This window comes from Alligator sinensis, unplaced genomic scaffold (assembly GCF_000455745.1).
Source record: "Alligator sinensis unplaced genomic scaffold, ASM45574v1 scaffold849_1, whole genome shotgun sequence".
Taxonomy (NCBI): domain Eukaryota; kingdom Metazoa; phylum Chordata; order Crocodylia; family Alligatoridae; genus Alligator; species Alligator sinensis.
In genome coordinates this window covers 1,705,732-1,723,544 of record NW_005842271.1, presented here as the reverse complement: position 1 = coordinate 1,723,544, position 17,813 = coordinate 1,705,732, and the positions used below count along the sequence as shown (strand labels likewise).

The 17,813-nt window shown below is 43.6% G+C and overlaps 1 protein-coding gene across 4 annotated transcripts in view; it reads right to left on the bottom strand.

The window, feature by feature from the left end:
- Positions 1 to 17,813, bottom strand: part of PALD1 (phosphatase domain containing, paladin 1) — a 201,704-nt gene that overhangs the window by 33,748 nt on the left and 150,143 nt on the right. For all 4 annotated transcript variants that reach the window (XM_006027893.3, XM_006027891.3, XM_006027892.3 and 1 more), the window contains one exon: positions 7,059 to 7,214. In XM_006027893.3, the coding sequence (XP_006027955.1) occupies positions 7,059 to 7,214 (156 nt within the window). The remainder of the gene's footprint in view (positions 1 to 7,058; positions 7,215 to 17,813) is intronic.

Below are 17,813 nucleotides of genomic sequence, written 5' to 3'. Positions count from 1 at the left end.
GCACTGGTCAGACCGCAGTTGGAATACTGCGTCCAGTTTTGGGCGCCACACTTTAAGAGGGATGTGGATAACCTGGAAAGGGTCCAGAGAAGGGCCACTCGTATGGTTAAGGGCTTGCAGGCCAAGCCCTATGAGGAGATACTAGGGCACCTGGACCTCTTCAGCCTCCGCAAGAGAAGATTGAGAGGCGACCTTGTGGCTGCCTATAAATTCATCACGGGGGCACAGAAGGGAATTGGTGAGGCTCTGCTCACCAAGGCGCCCCTGGCAGTTGCAAGGAATAATGGCCATAAGCTAGCAGAGAGCAGATTTAGACTGGATATTAGGAAGAACTTCTTCACATTTAGAGTGGCCAAAGTCTGGAATGGGCTCCCAAGGGAGGTGGTGCTCTCCCCTAACCTGGGGGTCTTCAAGAGGAGGTTAGATAGGCATCTAGCTGGGGTCATCTGAACCCAGCACACTTTCCTGCCTATGCAAGGGGTCAGACTCGATGATCTATTGAGGTCCCTTCCAACCCTAACATCTATGAATCTTTCTGAAGCAGTTTAGTAGAAATGGCTACCAAACCCCTGTGTACAGTCTTCCTTCAAATTTAGCTTAATTGGATTCCTAATTGATTTAAGATTAACCAGAATAGGCCTGGTCTATATCAGATTTTATATCAGCGCTTTAATCAGAGCAGCTCTAAGACCCACTCTAATTAAAGCACCCCCACATCTCCTGTACCAGTGTCTCCGTGCTTAAAAATGGAGGCGGGGGCATTTCAACTAAAGCGCATCAAACAAGCTTTAGTTCAAGTGCCCCTGCCGCCATTTTTAAGCATGGGACACTAATACATGAGACACAGGAGGCTGCTGGAGTGTAGCAATTGCCACGTTCCAGCAGACTCAACTGAGTCTGCTCCAACATGCTGGAATTCCAGCACATCAGAGCAGCCTCCATGCTCATGTATAGGTGCCCTTTGTGTTAACCTGTACCAGTTTAAAAATCACATTCATGTAACAACTTTAGTATATTGACAAGCTTGGCACTGGGAATTTTTCAGGTGTATTTAATCTGATGACAGAGAGCTGAGTAACTAGCATCACTCAGCTGTAATATAGGACAGACAAGAGTGATTCTGACAGGCAATGGCTAGAAAATGGTATTTAGAGGTTTGCTTTTGGGAATTGGCTTGTAGGTATAGTAAATACTGCATTAGAACAATGGTTCAGGGGAATGACAAGGGTTTTGATTTCTAAAAGCCTGTTTGTAAACAAAGTTTCCTTCAAGGCCCACTTTGTCTGAAGCCAGCAAACACACAGGCTGAAAGAACAAAGACGTACACCACACTGTTCCATAACATGAACAGTGTACTGAAACAGAGATAAGGGACTCCCCAGCATTGGCATTAGGTCACAGTGTCCAACTACAGAGCCTTTGGGATTTCTGGTTTTGGTGAATAGATCAAATTAGGAGGCCTGGTAAATAACTAAATTAAGATGTGTGCGTGTGATGGGTTTGTTGAAACAAAAAATATGCTGACAGGACAGAACATGGACAGTATGACAACCACAGGGAAACTAATCAGCGATGCCTGGGAATGAAAAGTCAGAGGGAAGAAAGAATACAAAAGGAGCAATTTCAGAGTACCAAAGGTTTCCCAAGAGGGGAACCCAAGGCCACCATGGACAGAGGGCACATCACCAGCCCATCTCACCCACTCGACTGGGGCATGGTAGGCCTTGACTATCGACCTCCAGGCTCCTGACAGCTGACATTCAATGAAGAACCTCAGGGTGAAGCTCATGTACTGATCAGATGTACCTTCCCTCTGTGACAGCTCTAGGACTGGTAGATGTGGAATCAGGGAGTAGGGGGTGGGAAGAGGTATTTTGTTTGCCTTGCCTGCATTATTTTTATTTGCTATCACTGTGTATCAATAACATTCGCCTATTATCAAATGGAGAGGTCGTAGTCAGTCTAAGAGTTTGGGTCTACCTGAAACAAGGTATCTGGGTCATAAATCCAGTGCCAGATGAACTTCAGGAGTCTTAGTCTCTCCTCTGTCCATATTGTAGCCAATTTGCCATGCTGCCAGACAACAATCTCAAGCATAGAAGTGGGCAGGATAAACAAAGTAAATTTCAACTTATCTGGGCATTGCCAGACCACAGTTTCTTGCTGTTTTTCTAACAATGCTAACAGTGCCAACTGTCCAGAGCCCCAAAAGAGATTTCAATCAGTTTAATTCAGGTTTAATGTAATGTTTAGGGTGCAACACTTACTGTGTTGTATCATAGGGCAACTTCAACAAGAGGACATGAACTACAGCGAAAAAAGGGTAGGCACTAGTGCAAGTTCAGGAGTAATGAACAAATATGAGAGATGTAACCATAGGAAGCAAGAGAGGATGTAACTAGGTCTGTATTAAAACTAAGAGGAGTGCAAGACAGGCATTTAGAGGGAAAAACATTACAGGGTAGCAGAGCTAGACAGATAGGTGGAGGGAGCTGGATGGGCTATGTGGCTTCTTTCCAGCCCAAAATGTTGCTATTTAAAACATGACCAGAGGGAAATAAAGTTAGAAGGCCCCTGTGCCTCCTGTTTAAATGAGTCAAATTGAGGAGGCAGCACTTGGGTGATTCCATTCTAACTGCTGGTTTCCATACAGGTTTTCTGGACATCCTCCCTGCACCCCACATAATAACAAACCTTTAAGAATTGGTCTATAATGCCCTGTTCCACATCTGGGATACCTGCCAAAACACATGCCCTGCCCACTTGCTCCCGTTCACTATGCCCCAAATTCTGGGAATGACATGATGTAGTTGCCTCAGAATGGTCCTGACTGCGTGCCAAGAAGGACAGCAGGAACACAGAGCCTTGGCAAAGTACTGGGGCATGTGTTCAGTACCACTCCAAGCTAGGCACATGGCCCTGATGCTAGGCTTTGGTGCGTGCTGACCTGAAGGATTTTGAATGGATAAAAGAAACAGAAGTTGCTCAAATGAAAGGGATAAAATGTTTTTGAAAGGTTTTGGGGAGTTTCTTTGGCCATTGTTCTTGTGTCCATGTGATTCTTGTGAAGTTCATTGGAGGGCCCTATTCTCTCGATGCAGAGGCTATCGGGTTATCGTAGAGTCCTAAAGGTATAGTGGACATCTGAAGAAGACTGTATTAAAGTGCAAATGGTGTGACACAGCTCAGGGACACCATACTGGAACTGCTTGGTTCTGGAAGATCCTAACTTGTGAACAATGTACCAAATGAAGAAGAAAGTAACTATTTTGTAGGGAAGTCCAAGAGGGTGCAGAAATAATAGCCCATTCTGAACCTAGGGCAGCATGGAACTGAAAGCAAACTGTTTCTAGCGGTCTGCGCTTCTTTCTATGAGGCAAGATGGATAGCTGGTGACTGTGAACAGTGCTTAGTAAGGAAAGGGTAGACATGAATTAAAAACACAAGTAAATTAAAATGTTCCTGAAGGTAATTTCTACTGAAAATAGCACAATGACTTTATTATTTGCACTGTTAGTATATGGGACCAAAAATTCAGTTAGGTTTCGGTTGAAAAAGGACCAGCTCTCAAACAGTCACCGTGCCCCCTGAACTGAACACAAAATGCATACCTATGAAGTCGTATAAAACTTGCTTAGGGCAGCCCTTCTACTTATTTATCATTCTTGTCCCTTTTCAACTACTCATGCAGTTGAGGTGGAGTGTGCAGGTAACCAGTACCTTGAGTAGGGAAGGGTAAGAACCAGCAGAAGCAAAGGCTTGGACAAGCCAATTAAGAAATCAAACTTTGGGGAACAAATCCATACATTCTTGGAGGTTCTTTGCAGATGAAGATATTAGGAAGGTGACTGCCCATGCTAGTTCCAGGCCCGCTGGTGACTAATCAGTCCAACTGCAGAGAGACAAATCTCTGTATTCTTCGTCCTCCTCCTCTTCTTCTTGATGCTGACTCTACACTGACATTCAAAAAGGGCTGTTGCCTTTTTGATTTGGAGCCACCAGGCATTGCAATTTGCAGCCTGTTTCCCATAGTTTGTGGGAATACTGCAGACAGAAAAGGACCTCTTCAGGGTGCCCCTGAAACACTTGCGTGGGGCCCCTCTGTCACATTACCGAGTCATCAGTTTCCTGTATAGAATGGCCTTTGGTATGCAGTTGTCATCCAACCAGGTCATGTGGCCGGCCCACCATAGCTGAGTCTGCAGGAGAATGTTGGTGGTTTTGGCTCTTTGTAACACCTCCACATTGGTAACATAATCCTGCCCAGGGGCGACGTGTAGGGGGTGCATGTGGGTGCACATGCACCCCCTGAGCATGGCAGCAGTGCACCCCCTACAAAAAGAAGGCAGCATCTGTAGGCAGTCCGTGATCCCCAATGGCCCCCACCAACACTGCCACCAGCAGCTGCAGGTGGTCTCCGACCCTTGCTCACCACCCCCCCAACCCCCACTGACAGTGCTAGCAGCATCTGTGGGAACTCTCCCACTTACTGCCACTGTGCTCCTGCCATCGCTGCCGTGGTCCTGGTGCCGCTCTGCCCCCCCAGTCACCAGGGGCACGCATCGTTCGTGATCCTGCCAGCAGATCTTGAGAATGGTGCAGAGGCAGCGCTGATGAAAATGCTTCAGGAGGTGTATATGGTGGCAATATAAGACCCATGATTCAGCACTGTACAGTAGAGTGGAAATAACAACAGCTCTGAACACCTTAACTTTGGCCTGTACCCATCAGGGCCATGCGAAGCTTCAGTAGCTGATTCGATTCGGAGGAGACTTCGCCCAATTCAGCAGCCGAATCTCTGAATCCGAATCAAAACAGGTGACCCATTAATATCTCCTAACTGAATCGGAAGCCTCCGTATCGATTCAGAGAGATTTGGAGATTCGGCCATAGACTGTACAGGCAGGCACTAGGCAGTGCCAGTGGGACCAGCTGGGGGAGCAGCCGGAAGAGCACCGGTTTGAGACGGCAACCCTGGGAGAAGCCGTGGCTCCCCCGGCGGCTCCCCGGGCTGTTGCCCCCCAATTGGGGTGAGGCAGGCAGTGCTAGCAGCCCCAGGAGAAGCCACAGGGGCTGGGGGGAATGATTGGGGAGCTGGAGGATTGAACCGGGAGCTGGGGGGAATGATTGGGGCTGGGAAAACTAACAGGGGCTTCCCCCCAGCTCCCACTTAGATTCCCCAGTTCAATCCCCCAGCTCCCAATCATTTTTCCCGGTCCCTGATCCTTCTCCCTTGCCCCCATGGCTTCTCCCAGGGCTGCCAGCACTGCCTGCCTCACCCCAGTGGGGGGTAGCCAGGGGAGCAGCTGGACGAGCTGCGGCTAGAGCCAACAGCCCCGAGAGAAGCCGCAGGGCTGGAGGGAATGATCGGGGAGCTGGGGGAATGATCGGGAGCTGGGGAATCAAACCAGGAGCTGGGGAATCAAACCAAGAGCTGGGGAGAAGCCCCCGTTCATTCCCCCAGATCCCCGATCACTCCCCCCAGCCCCTGCGACTCCTCCTGGGGCTGCCAGCATTGCCTGCCTCGCCCCAGCAGTGGGGCAGCTAGGGCAGTAGCCGGATGAGCCCCAGCTTCTCTCAGGGCTGCCAGCTCAAGCCAGGGCTCGTCTGGCTGCTCCCCCAGCTGTTCCTGTCGGCACTGCCTGCCTGTACAGTTTATGGCCGAATCAGATTCGGCACTGAATATCTTTGGATTTGGCCAAATCAAATTGGGACAGAGATTCGAATCACTGAATCAAATCACTGTCCCTCCAAATCGTTGAATCCAAAGCAAATACTTTCCACTTCACACAGGTCTAGTGCCCATTAGGCTGTGACTGTTCCAGACCTGCTTGAAGAGTCTGCCAAAGGCACTGCTGGCTTTTGAGAGTCTATTGTCTACCTCCTTGTCTATCATGGCATCATATGAGTAGACACTCCCCAGGCAGGTGAACTGCTTGACAGCATTTAGCTCAGTTCCTTCAATAGTAATCTTCAGTGGCACGTAAGCTTAGTGTGGAGCTGCCTGATGAAGAGCTTCAGTCTTCCTCAGCCTGATGGCGAGTCCGAAAAGTTGTGTCCATGCTGACTGTCATGGAATTGCCTGACCATGGTGAGGAACTTAGGTGGGCATCCAAGCTTCTTGAGAATCTTCCAGAAGCCCTCTTGGCTTAGGATGTCAAATGCCTAATAAGGTCGATGAAAGTGATGTACAGCTCCTTGTTTGGCACCTGGCACTTTTCCTGTATTTGTCTGAGCACAGATACCATATCTATTGTGCCTCTGTTTGCTCTGAAGCCATATTGCCTCTCTGGGAGGACCTCTTCTGCTATGGCAGGCACGAGCCTGTTCAGGAGGAGTCTAGCACAAATCCATACAAAAGCTTATGAACTGTACTATCGTGTGTGTGTGTGTGTGCGCATGTGTGGCCCGTGTGCACTCTTGCTTTAAGAATCTCCATCTGTACTATGTAACACATTCAAAGGCATACTGGGGTTGCACACTGTCAATAATCCAATACATCATTTATGCTAAAGGCAATAAACATGAAGCAATTTTGAAATGAGAAAAATATTATACTACTTGTCTTTTTATTTGGCATAACAATTATCTCTGTGCTTTGGCATTAGTGGACCAAGAAGAAAGCACAAAGATAACTCTTATATGAGCCTCAATCCATGAGAGAGAGAGAGAGAGAGAGAGAGAGAGAGAGAGAGAGAGAGAGAAGGGAAAGGGAAGAGAGAGTCAGGGTGGAAGCTTTGGGTCTTTTTTTTCCCCATTCAAATGTGGTAAACACTGAATATTCCTATTTGTAACCAAGTTAACACATGAACACAGATACAGGTGGGTAAATTAATGCACTCGCATCACAGAGCCCCAGTATGAATAGAACAGGTTTGCAGAATATTGCTTTGGTGAAAGCTTTGAATTAAAAAATAAATCACGCTAATAAGCAGAAAAAAGTCATCATTTCACCACAATTTTAAATAGAGGATTGAACGCAAGCCCTGTTAGCATATACCTAGCAGGGCTGATTTCCCTGCCAACGTTCTTGGTGTAGGGGTCAGGAAAACTCTTACCTCATGCATCCAAACACTAAATGGCCTCTGCCAAGAGTCCTTTTTCTCCAGATGCAGGTATGCATTGAACAGGATCAGACAGATATATCGTTCCAAGTACTGTAGGCTCCTCAGCTGCAATGTTCTCATTTCTTTCTCTTCCTTAGCTGTTTTCCCCTGAAATGAATAATCAGTAACTGGGTTTGCTTTTGATATTAGGTAAGTAACTCAGAACCCCATTAGGATCAACCTGAAGAGCACATACAGGTATGCACTAAATAATAAAAAGCTATACACCAGGGGCCTAAATCTGAGCTGATAAAAGCAGGAAGGCAAAGAGAGAACACTTCTTAAAAAAGAGTATATTATTTCTTTGTTGTCTGGACAGAACTGTTAAAAGCAAGACATCTGATCATCCAAATGACATCTGACTATTTAATTTTGCAGAAAGGGAAGAGTACAATTAGCTTCAGTATTTTGGGAGACGTGTAGGAAATGAGTAACTGTGAGCTTAGCTGGTATATGAAATGCTTCTTATAAGACATTACTGAATTCTCAGCTCAGCAATTCCACAGTGATCAGAATGCCTCCTAAATTTTAAGAGCAGATCATCTAAAGAAGTGTTTGTCCCCTTTAGTGACTGACCTGCTGCAAAAGGGTTTATCTCCTTCTCTTTTAAGGATGTGTACCGTTGAGATGCTCCCACCATTTGGGCTTTTTCCCTTGGAACAAAAACATCCATTTTACAGAGCAAATCCTTTTTGTGGGCTTTTAGATAGCTATGCTAATTATGTGTATGATTGAAGAGGTTCTCCCAACCAAAATCAGACGGACATTTCATATCATTGGGGACCTTCCATTTAACATCCCCATTGGAATTTACCCTGAACGGCTTTCACTAAGCAGAAATTCCCATAATTCAGTGGAAAGCACCATTAAGAATGTATTATATCAGGGGATGCCCTTTTGTAAATCCACCAACTTGTCTATCAGAGAATTCACTCTCTTATCATGGAGCAAAATCCCTTCCCTCACTATCCCATCAATCCCTTGTGTCAGCCATGTCTGTCCATTTTTTAAAAGTTATCATGCTGTTAAAAGACTGAAAACACTGAAATCTGAGGGACTGGTCTGTGTTCAGTTTTTCTCTGTACGGGTAGTATGGCTCTTCCTGACTCAGACAAAGTCAACACATTTTATTTTTTTGTTGCTTTTTTCACTACAGTGACATCATACTATGTCTCCTTGGCAACTATAGAAGTAGCTAGTGATTTCACAATGTTTATATTAAAAATGAATGAGAGGGAGCTGTCTCTAATGGCTTCAATATACACAAAGCTCTGACCTTTCCATATATCAATCAGCTTTCCCTCTATGCATAGCAGGCCACCCACAACTCTTATTTTAACTCTCTGTAGAAAAGGAAGGACTCCATTTGCTGAGTCTAAATCACTAGTTTCCTCAAAAGCACCACTGTGAACAAGAGGCAAGATAGTTCAACCACCTTTTAAAGCATACAGGCACTATGAAATTTTTCTCCAATTGAGTTAACGATGTATCAGCAAGTAACACGTGGGCAAAGGAATGTTTTTGCAGGTGCATACTGGCCTTTGCTTTTCAAGCACATGGCCCTTTATACCTTGATACATGATGCATTTATGATTGTAAATGTTAGTCTGTCTTGATGTTTAGAAGATCTTAAAGTTCCCTGAAAACACCCTCAAATCAAGTACTTTGGACGGAAGGGTCAACCAGCCTTCTGCTGGTTACAGAAATAGGTATGAACTTTAGCATCATTCTTACATTAACCTGGCAGTTTAAGCTCTCCTTAACTTGTGGTTTCAACTGTATAAAAACTTCCTCTTTGACATGTAGTTTACAAAAATAGAAGAGGTATGGCTATGTGTGTGTACTATGGAACTGCCAGGAATAGGCATTCTGTGCCTCTTCAGACTATAAACTGTACCCGGTCTTTGTTATGACTCTTCTATTTTTGAGTGGCCAGGGGCTTTGAGCCACTGAATTGGTTCTTCTTTGACTACTGTCCTTAACTTGACTTTGATCAAGGCACAATCCCACAACAGAAGCATTTCAGGGCAACATCAATTTCCAGGTATCCTGGGGGTTTAAGTCATGATTTCCAGGTGAGTTCTCCAAGGCTCTACCCATGCCCATGCTTCACTTGAATTCCTCACTTTCAGCAGTAAGTAGGCCTTAGATGCTTTCATATTGCCTTCCAGAACAGAGGTTGAGTGCACAATGCAAACATCTATATCAATAGATGTCTACTATTATTTCCAGGTCTAAACCCACACATGTTCTTCATTGCATTGGACACTACAGCAACAGGAAAACAATGCAGGGGGCATCACAGTTAGTCAAGCAAATATTATGCTTGAGAGATGACAAATTACTCAAAGGAACTCCAGAACTACTCAGCAAAGAACATTTCCTCAATGTCGGGCAAAAAAAATCCAAAACAACTGCAACATTAAGAACATGGGAAATGCCATATTTTCACAAATCCAGAATATGCCCAGGCCAGCATGCCATCTCTGAGGGAATTTAATACCACAGGCTTCAGAAGGACACATGGGAAGCAGATGCAAAATGATCTGAACCCCGGATAATTTTCCTCGCATAATAAAAGACTAATTTAATGCCTGAAATATGAGGATCTGGACAGTCTTGTTATCCTTATAAATAACCAATCCCTTTTTTAATCCAGGTGAATTTTTATCTCTAATTTCCTGCAACAATTGGTCATACAGTCAATTATTTTCTGAGAAAAAAGTGTAGCAGGGGCAGGGGCGCAGCCTCTGCTATACCTCCATGGAACTGGCAGTACCAGGAAGAAACTTACCTGGCTGGGTCTGAGCGAGTAGTGCATCCCTGGTGTGCTGGAAGAAAAGTCTGGGGGAGAAATGAAAGCCAAGAGCAGGCACCTGGGGACGGAGTAGACATGCCCCAAGGAGCCTGCACTGATTGGTTTGGGGAAAGCCTGGGCTTTTTAAAAGAGAGATGCCAAGAGAAGCACAGTGGTAGGCATCTCTGGGGACAAAGACTGCACCGCTGGGTCAGGAGGACGTCCAGCAGAGCTGGGAGTCCAGCCAACCGAACTTGTGGGATCACCAATTCAGGAGACTCACAAACAAGGGACATCCACTGAGAAGTCTGGAGAGATAAATAGCGATGGACAGCGAGGAATGAAGGGTGGTCCCCCAAGCCTGAGAATAAGGGGCAAGAGGAGAATTCCCCAGGGGACTGGTGGTCAAGCCCTCCGAGAAGGGGGCAAAGGCAGACCCACTGAGGATTCAGGTAGTCTTAAGAAAAGTGGAGGCAGCCCAGCCAACAGAGGAATTTGTCCAACCCAGCAGAGGGAACTCCAGCAGTTTGAAGCAGAGAATGTTAGCCTGGCTGAACACCCAAATCCTTCTTGCCTAGGCAGGAGCCAGAATCGATGATCTGTTGAGGTCTCTTCCGACCCTAGCATCTATGCATCTATGACAGAAGCCAGTGAAACCAGGGCTTTTTCATTTGTAAATGTGTAGTTAGGACCCATAAGCCGGGGACCAGAGTCTGCCTCCCCTTTGATTTGGTATCCCCAGGTAAAGAAAGAAGAAAGTATCCCCTTGGTGTTTCTGTTATGGTTAACAGGGTCCTGTCCTTTGCACCTGGACTCTTTAAACAAGCTAATCTAAAAGGCCTGAAGTATTGCCGAGAGAGGTCAAACTGAGTGAGGCAGATTGACCCAGGAATAATTGCAGAAACTAGGAGTGTCAGGAAGAAAGAGACGGCATCAACCAGAGAGAGAGTGGGAGAGAGGGAGAAGATTAATCGGGTGAAGAGTAACCTGGGCAACTAAGCCCAAAGAAGTATTGGAACAGAGGAAACTGATGCAGAACAACAGTGGAGTAAAGAACTAAGCTAAGTTGAGGAAGAACCTGGACAAGCAACTCACACTCCTGGACAACAGAGAATAGAGACCAACCACCTGAAGAAAGGGGCAGGGTACCAGGAAGGTGGAGCCTGCACAAGACCAGCGTCCCTGCTAGGCAGACCTAAGTGCAAAGCATCATCTGTCTTCCCAAACATCATTAGAACATCAAGAGGTGGCAGGTGAGAGGGGAGGATGTGCCAGGGGTCCAGATAATCACAAGGGGGGAAAGATAGGTGGGAGGACCCACATGCTCACAAAGGAAAACAGTAACTAAGTGCTTGCTTGAAATTAAGGATCCTCTTCCCTCTCAATAGTGGGAGGAAGGGAAATAAACAGTAACAGGAAAACAATAAAGGTAGTCCAGAGTGCTTATGAACCTGAATTAACAAGTACTCAAGCAACAAGTAGCTTTTGCTATTAATTAATTTTGAATGGAAACACCTGAAAAAACATGTCAATTTCATATCTTAAAAGGCTGTCTCCCTTCATCTAGCAATATTAACAAATGGGAGAAAAGCAGGGTGGGGGGAAGAGCAGGTTATCAAGGAAGGGGGAAAAGTTTTTCTCAGATTCTAAGATCCCTCTAGTTTAGCGGTAGACTATGCTGCTGAACAACAAAAGAAGTTAATGCAAATTGCAAACCAAATCAGCAGTCACCCCTATTTTGAAGAACTTCTTTCTAATTGCACACACCTGTTCTGGTATGTTACTTTAAAAAGATATGACCAACTGTAACATTGCAAACCAATAGTCCCAAATCCCCATGACCAACATATAGTGTAATCCCTCTCCCCAAAAAAGTATGGAGCTCTGGGATGTCTGGGAAGATCTACAATCTCTATATATACACATCTTCTTTTTTCTGCTTTTTTCCTATTTAAAAGTTTTTATTCCCTTCCTCCTCCTCTTCAGCTTATTTAATGCCCAGTTTCTTCCTTTTTTGTCATTTTAGTCCTCCTTTTTCTCTTGCTCTTTAAAAAAAATTATCCTCTTCCCTTTTGCTAAGAGAAGAGATTTCTCTTCTTCCTTTAGTCTTTTCTTCATTTCCTCTCAATGGCAGCATTTTTTTTCTTTCTTTGCTACTTCAAATCACTTCTATCTCTGCTCAAGCATTCCTTGTCTGATTCTTAGGTGTCCCCAATAGCTTCTTTATCTTTGCTCTTATCCCTATCAGTACCCTTTCCTGGACTGGTCTCCTCCCATCACATAGGCCCTCAGCACTTCCCATGCTGCTTGGAACTGGCTGGTCCTCATCCTTAGTCTTGTGTTTCAGAAAGGCTAAGTAGCACTGGTATCTGTAAAATAGGAGCAAGCTGGTGATAAGCAGCACTGCCAAAACAGGCCAGGCTGTTTTGGAATAGCTTAATACACTCCTTCCCCCACCTTGTCCCCCAACACAAGTCAGGGAACAAAGCATCTAACAATAGCTTCAATCTAATACAGAGCCAGGACTTCAAATTCCCCTGGAATCTGGCAGTTATTCAGAACTGGTGTAGACAGCAGGATAAAGGCTGCTGATATAGACATCTCGTGCCTCCAGAAGCAGACTTGGGAGGCCCAAAGTTATGATCATTTCAGTAATGAGCAGAAAGGTATCGTAAAAAATACACGTGGCAATAATCACATAGTAAATCTTGTTCTGCGTGAAACGACAGTGGAATGATGGATACCGACATACAGGCAGGTCCTACTACACCACCACTCTGGAAAACACAGTTCAAACAAGCTCAAATAAAACACTAAGAGAAAGAAATGGCTCATTTTAATTATTTTCATAGTTCTAAATGGGAATTTAATTCCATATTTTAAAAAAAAATGATCTAAGCAATGTTACATCCTCTAGTAAGCAGCATAGATGCAAACCCAAAGAGCCCACATGGGAACTAGGCCTTCAAAACCTCTTCATATCTCTGAGGGCAAAGACCCAGAACAGACATTCTGTGGCAGCCCAGTTCAGTTTTCCTTCCTCTTTGATATTTGGTTACTTCTTCTGCATGGTGTATACTGCGTCCACTTAGCACATACAAGAACATTCCTGGGTGTCTGGCCTTTTCTTTACTTGCAAGCAAATTTGATTCTATTTAGTTCATCATACCTTCTCCATGTGACTGCCAATAATCAGGTGTTTGAAATCTCCATCCAAGCTCTCCCCCAGTTGCTGGAGGATGGTAGAAGTGCTATGACAGGCACTGATGACAATGAAGAATATGCATATTGGCTATGAGAAACTAGTTGTTTATAATGCTTCTGATTATATGCAGAAGCTAAACAGACAAAAGGGTTTGTATATACTGCAGTTATTGCCATGACTGCAGTTTAGATGTATCCTAAAATCTCCTTTGGAATGCATCTATTTGGGGTTGTCCAGCTGTAGGAGACAATGAATCAAATTCTGCATTTACTTACACATTTCCTAACACTTTTGTGGAGGTATTAGTATTTTACAGGGTACAAGGACGCACAGAACGTAGCACAATCATGTTAATTAGACGTTCATATCTTTACTGAAATAGAGCTGCATTTGGCAAGTGACTGGTCCCTTAGCCAGTGTTGTTTATGAAACAGTATAATCCTAGACATCCCATTCATTGACATAATTTTCATTACAGCAAGCTTGCTCTTTATACCCCCTTTTTAAAAAAAACTGCCTACATCTTTGACTTTTTGGAAGAGGAGGTTTACCACAGATCATTGCTAATTCTTTCCACATTCTCTTCAGCTCTGTAATAACAGCTGCAGTAAGTTCCACCCCATTTTCACTTTGGAGGACACATGGGAAACATAATAGCAAAGAAACATCTATCTACTGGCATACAGTCTCAGCTGCCTGCTTAAATAACAGTAGTCACTGGTTACAGATTTTGGTCACATGGTCCTGGGCTAGAGAGATCCATTTGTATGAGTCTTGGGACACTGGCTCAGATGAGGCATTGGTGTTCTGGAGATGCACCGATCATATCAGATTGAGTAGGCAAGACATCTCTATAAACTTTCAACACAACTGAAATCTCACCTAATAAAATACCTAGAGATGAAAGTGTTTTTTAAAAGTTATTTTAGACTGAGTCTATGTTGGATATTTAGCCGTTCCCTGATCTTTCTGAATAACAGAAGTCAAGTGGCATACTGAATTTTTGCTGAGAAGCTAGGAAGGATTTTCATCTTTCCTGGGGAATTCTGGGGTGTGCCAGTTATCTTGGTCTGAACTGTAAGATTCTACTATACTGTGGATACGTAACGGCTGGCAGTAAGTGATAAGGAGCTAATTCTATTTTGGGAGAGTTGAACAATTTCAGCTCTGGTCTCAGTCACAAAATGATTTTCTCCCCCAAGCAAAAGTAATTACAAGGAAAACCCTGTAGCTCTCTGTTCCACAAAAATGAACGTGCAAGGCATGCAAAACATTTTCCCTCCTGTCCACAACTGAGAGGGCCTGTCACATTTCCCCTTGGGGACAAGGAACAAGATTTATGGATGCCACGACTTGCAGAAAGTCCATGTTCACAAGCATCTGAGAACCCTACTTCATGGGAGCCTCCCTAATAGACACTGGAGCTGTTGCATCCACTGACCGCTTACTTAAATATATAGATAAAGAAAGATTAACTGCTTTGTGTACTACTGCACTGAGGCTACAATAATGGGTTCAAGGTGATTCTCTGTTCACATTCCACAATTTGTAAGGGGGAGAAAGGAAAGGAGGGAGGGATAAAGATGCCTTTCCCCATATTCCCAACAGATGGCCAGTGGGAAGCTTGATCACTTCATATGCACACCAATTACAAGGATTTCCCTTGGATGTCTAACAAATGGAACAACTGAGGCTACAGAGATTTGGAAGACTGTTTCACAATGTAGCATCTATCTTCCACCAGCTGCTGGGGAGAAGAATATTTGGTTTCCATTGCTATGCTAATACCAGAGGGAGAGAGTGTTTACATCTACCCCTCCTTTCCTACTCAGCAGTTATAACTCTTGGTCTTGATGGTGTAACTGTTTGGTTACCTGGGCAACTAGGTGATAATCACTGAAAAGTTAATACCATAATGAAAAATGCAATAATAGATGTTGCCATAAAATAAATGGAACTTGGGTGAAGAAAGGGAGAATGGTGGTGACAACAGTGGTGGTGGAAATATCTGCCAAGAATTTCACTGCTGGCTTTGGAAGCCAAAAAATGACCCATCAGATCTATTTTAAGCCAAGCGTTAACTGGATTTGGAAAGCATTTCTTCTCTGAATCATTTTTATATGACAGTTCACAGCATTCCAAAGCTGCTCTAATTACACATGGCCTGGCCTTCAAGACGTATTACCTGCTAGAATGATACCTCTGGGGAGAAAGTCAGTCAAACCGGTGGTCTAATATTATGGCCATTTTGTGGGGAGGGAGTTGAGGAAAGGAGAACTTCAGGCTGGTAATTTAAAAGCAACTTAGATACACTTTCCTTTTTGTCCTGTGAAAAAACGGGGCCTGATCCTGTAACCAAATACAGGTTCCATTTCCCTTTGTCTTTTCCCTTTCATTTTTACAATCTCTAGAGACAGAAGTATCACTGGTTTTCAAGTATGAGTGCAAATCTGCACCACCTATCAGAAACAAACTTGAATGAATATCCTGTTTTACCCAGATCTCTGTATGCTGCTAATTGTTGTGGTATGCAGGCCAAACATATCCACAAATATTCTTTGGAAGGATTTTTTTTGATCCACGTTGTGCTCCTTGTGTTATATATCCACATACATCCACGCAATCATATCTGCTCCTAAGCAGACAGTCTCTTAAATTGGTACATTTAAATATTTGACAAAATGCAAATTACTACACTGGCTTTCTGAAAGCCTTTCTAACAGAAACCTGATTTAAAGGCCAATGTTAGTGCAACACATGATTTTGGCAAATCTCCACCTGGAAACAACAGATACATGCAAGTTAAACTGAAATAATAAACTGGCAAACAACTTAAAAAATAAATACTTTTAAGAGACTCACAGACATTCCCTAGCAAATCAATCACTGGCTGGACATTTTTTTTTTTCCAGCTCTCATCCTAAATGCATACAGTTCTGTTACTCAGCAGTCATTTTAAATTATTTTCATGAAATAAATATGGCATCACTAAAGTGAGTATCTCAGGACGTGCAATTTACTGTGTCATCTTTTGCCTGTTCTGCCACAATCCTAAATCCATGCTCCTGGTTAGGGTGCAAACATGCTGGAATAATACAGAACTGAAAAAACCTAGCTTTCAAGTCGATTGCAAATATAAACGTGTTCTCCTAGAAATAAATATTTGCAAATGGAGGTTGATTAAAATACATTACAAAGGTTAAATACTGGAAAAGATGTGCTTTCTTCAGAACTCCTCATGTCCATGTCAGCCATCTTGAGTTCCTTCCCTCACCCACCCAAAACAAAGATCTATGGTTGGTTAATACCAGAGATATTTTAAAGGGTTGGTTTGGCTTCAGACAGCTTCTCTATTTTATCCCATGGAACATTAAGTATTTGTGCAATATCTCCTTTTGTTCTACATTTGTACAGTACCTAACAAAGTACCTACTTCATACCTGGAGCCTTTGACATCCTGTTGCAATACAAATAATAATATTTGAGGGAAAGAAAGACCATGGTCTAACATTACTGAAAGTATTAAATTAAGGTGTTTGAGGTGGGAGTAACCTCATTCATCACACATAGAGCAGCACCAATGAGCAAAATGAGGGGAGTTAGGATGCAAACCATCACTAGGATTATATGTTTAGTGCACAGCCCATTTCATCTTTAAACTAGCTCCTGGATTGTACATTCACTCTTCTGTAGGTCCTGTTGCTGTTGGCTGTCATCTGTGCAGCACTGGCTTTCAACTGGCTGTACAGAGATGGCTCTGAAAGAGCTGCAGGAGAGCAAAAGTTGGCCCAAGGAAGAGAGAACTTTCCACTGAGCTGCACTTTTATGAGCTGTATTATTCTAAGAGTTTATGACACACACATGCTGGGAAGATATTTTCCCAATGCCTGTAACTCTACTACTTAAGCAATAGGACACGACAGGCAATGTATTTCCAGGTAATTATAACATGTCTCTGGAAGTGCTGCAGGCAAGAGGCCGAAACTAAATTTCTAACCACCCAAGGAGTGTAATAATTATTACCACAGATTGCCCAGCACACAGTACCTTGGTACTACTATGAAGTGGAGTTTATATACCACAATGTGTGAACAGTTAGTCCTGTGCATTTAATGGTAACGGTAATTGAAGTATGACCTTGCCGACAGTCCATCAATCAGAAAGTGATATTCATAACCCAGTTCAAAAAGCATTTTCAGCTTGAAGTTATTTCACTGCAAAGTAGTTGTCATGTTTTAAAAATAATCTGTACTTCAAAGTATCGGCCAAAGCAAAAACTTAAAAATATTAGGCTACCAAGACGTTAAGCTCTCCATTTTGGTTTAATCACATACTTACTACCCTAGATACCAGCACTTGCCTAGCTACAAAAGATATTACTTCCAGTAAAAACATTCAGGAAAAATCTGGTTTCAGACCCAAAGGAACTCCACCATCAGGTCTCCCTCCTTCCTACACAGATACCGTCACATCAGCCCATCACCAAATTATTTTTTTCTGAGCTTGCTTGTTATGCCACTGACATCAATAAAGGCTCTGTAACTAGATATACAACACACACACACACATACAAAGAGAACAGCAGTGAATTCCACCCCCTGTTTTTGGTAAGCCTCAGAACATAAAGGGTATGTGGAATTTGTAAATGAAGACACACATGAAGAAACTCTCTCTGCTTCTGAAGTTTTACTCTACTTTGCCCATT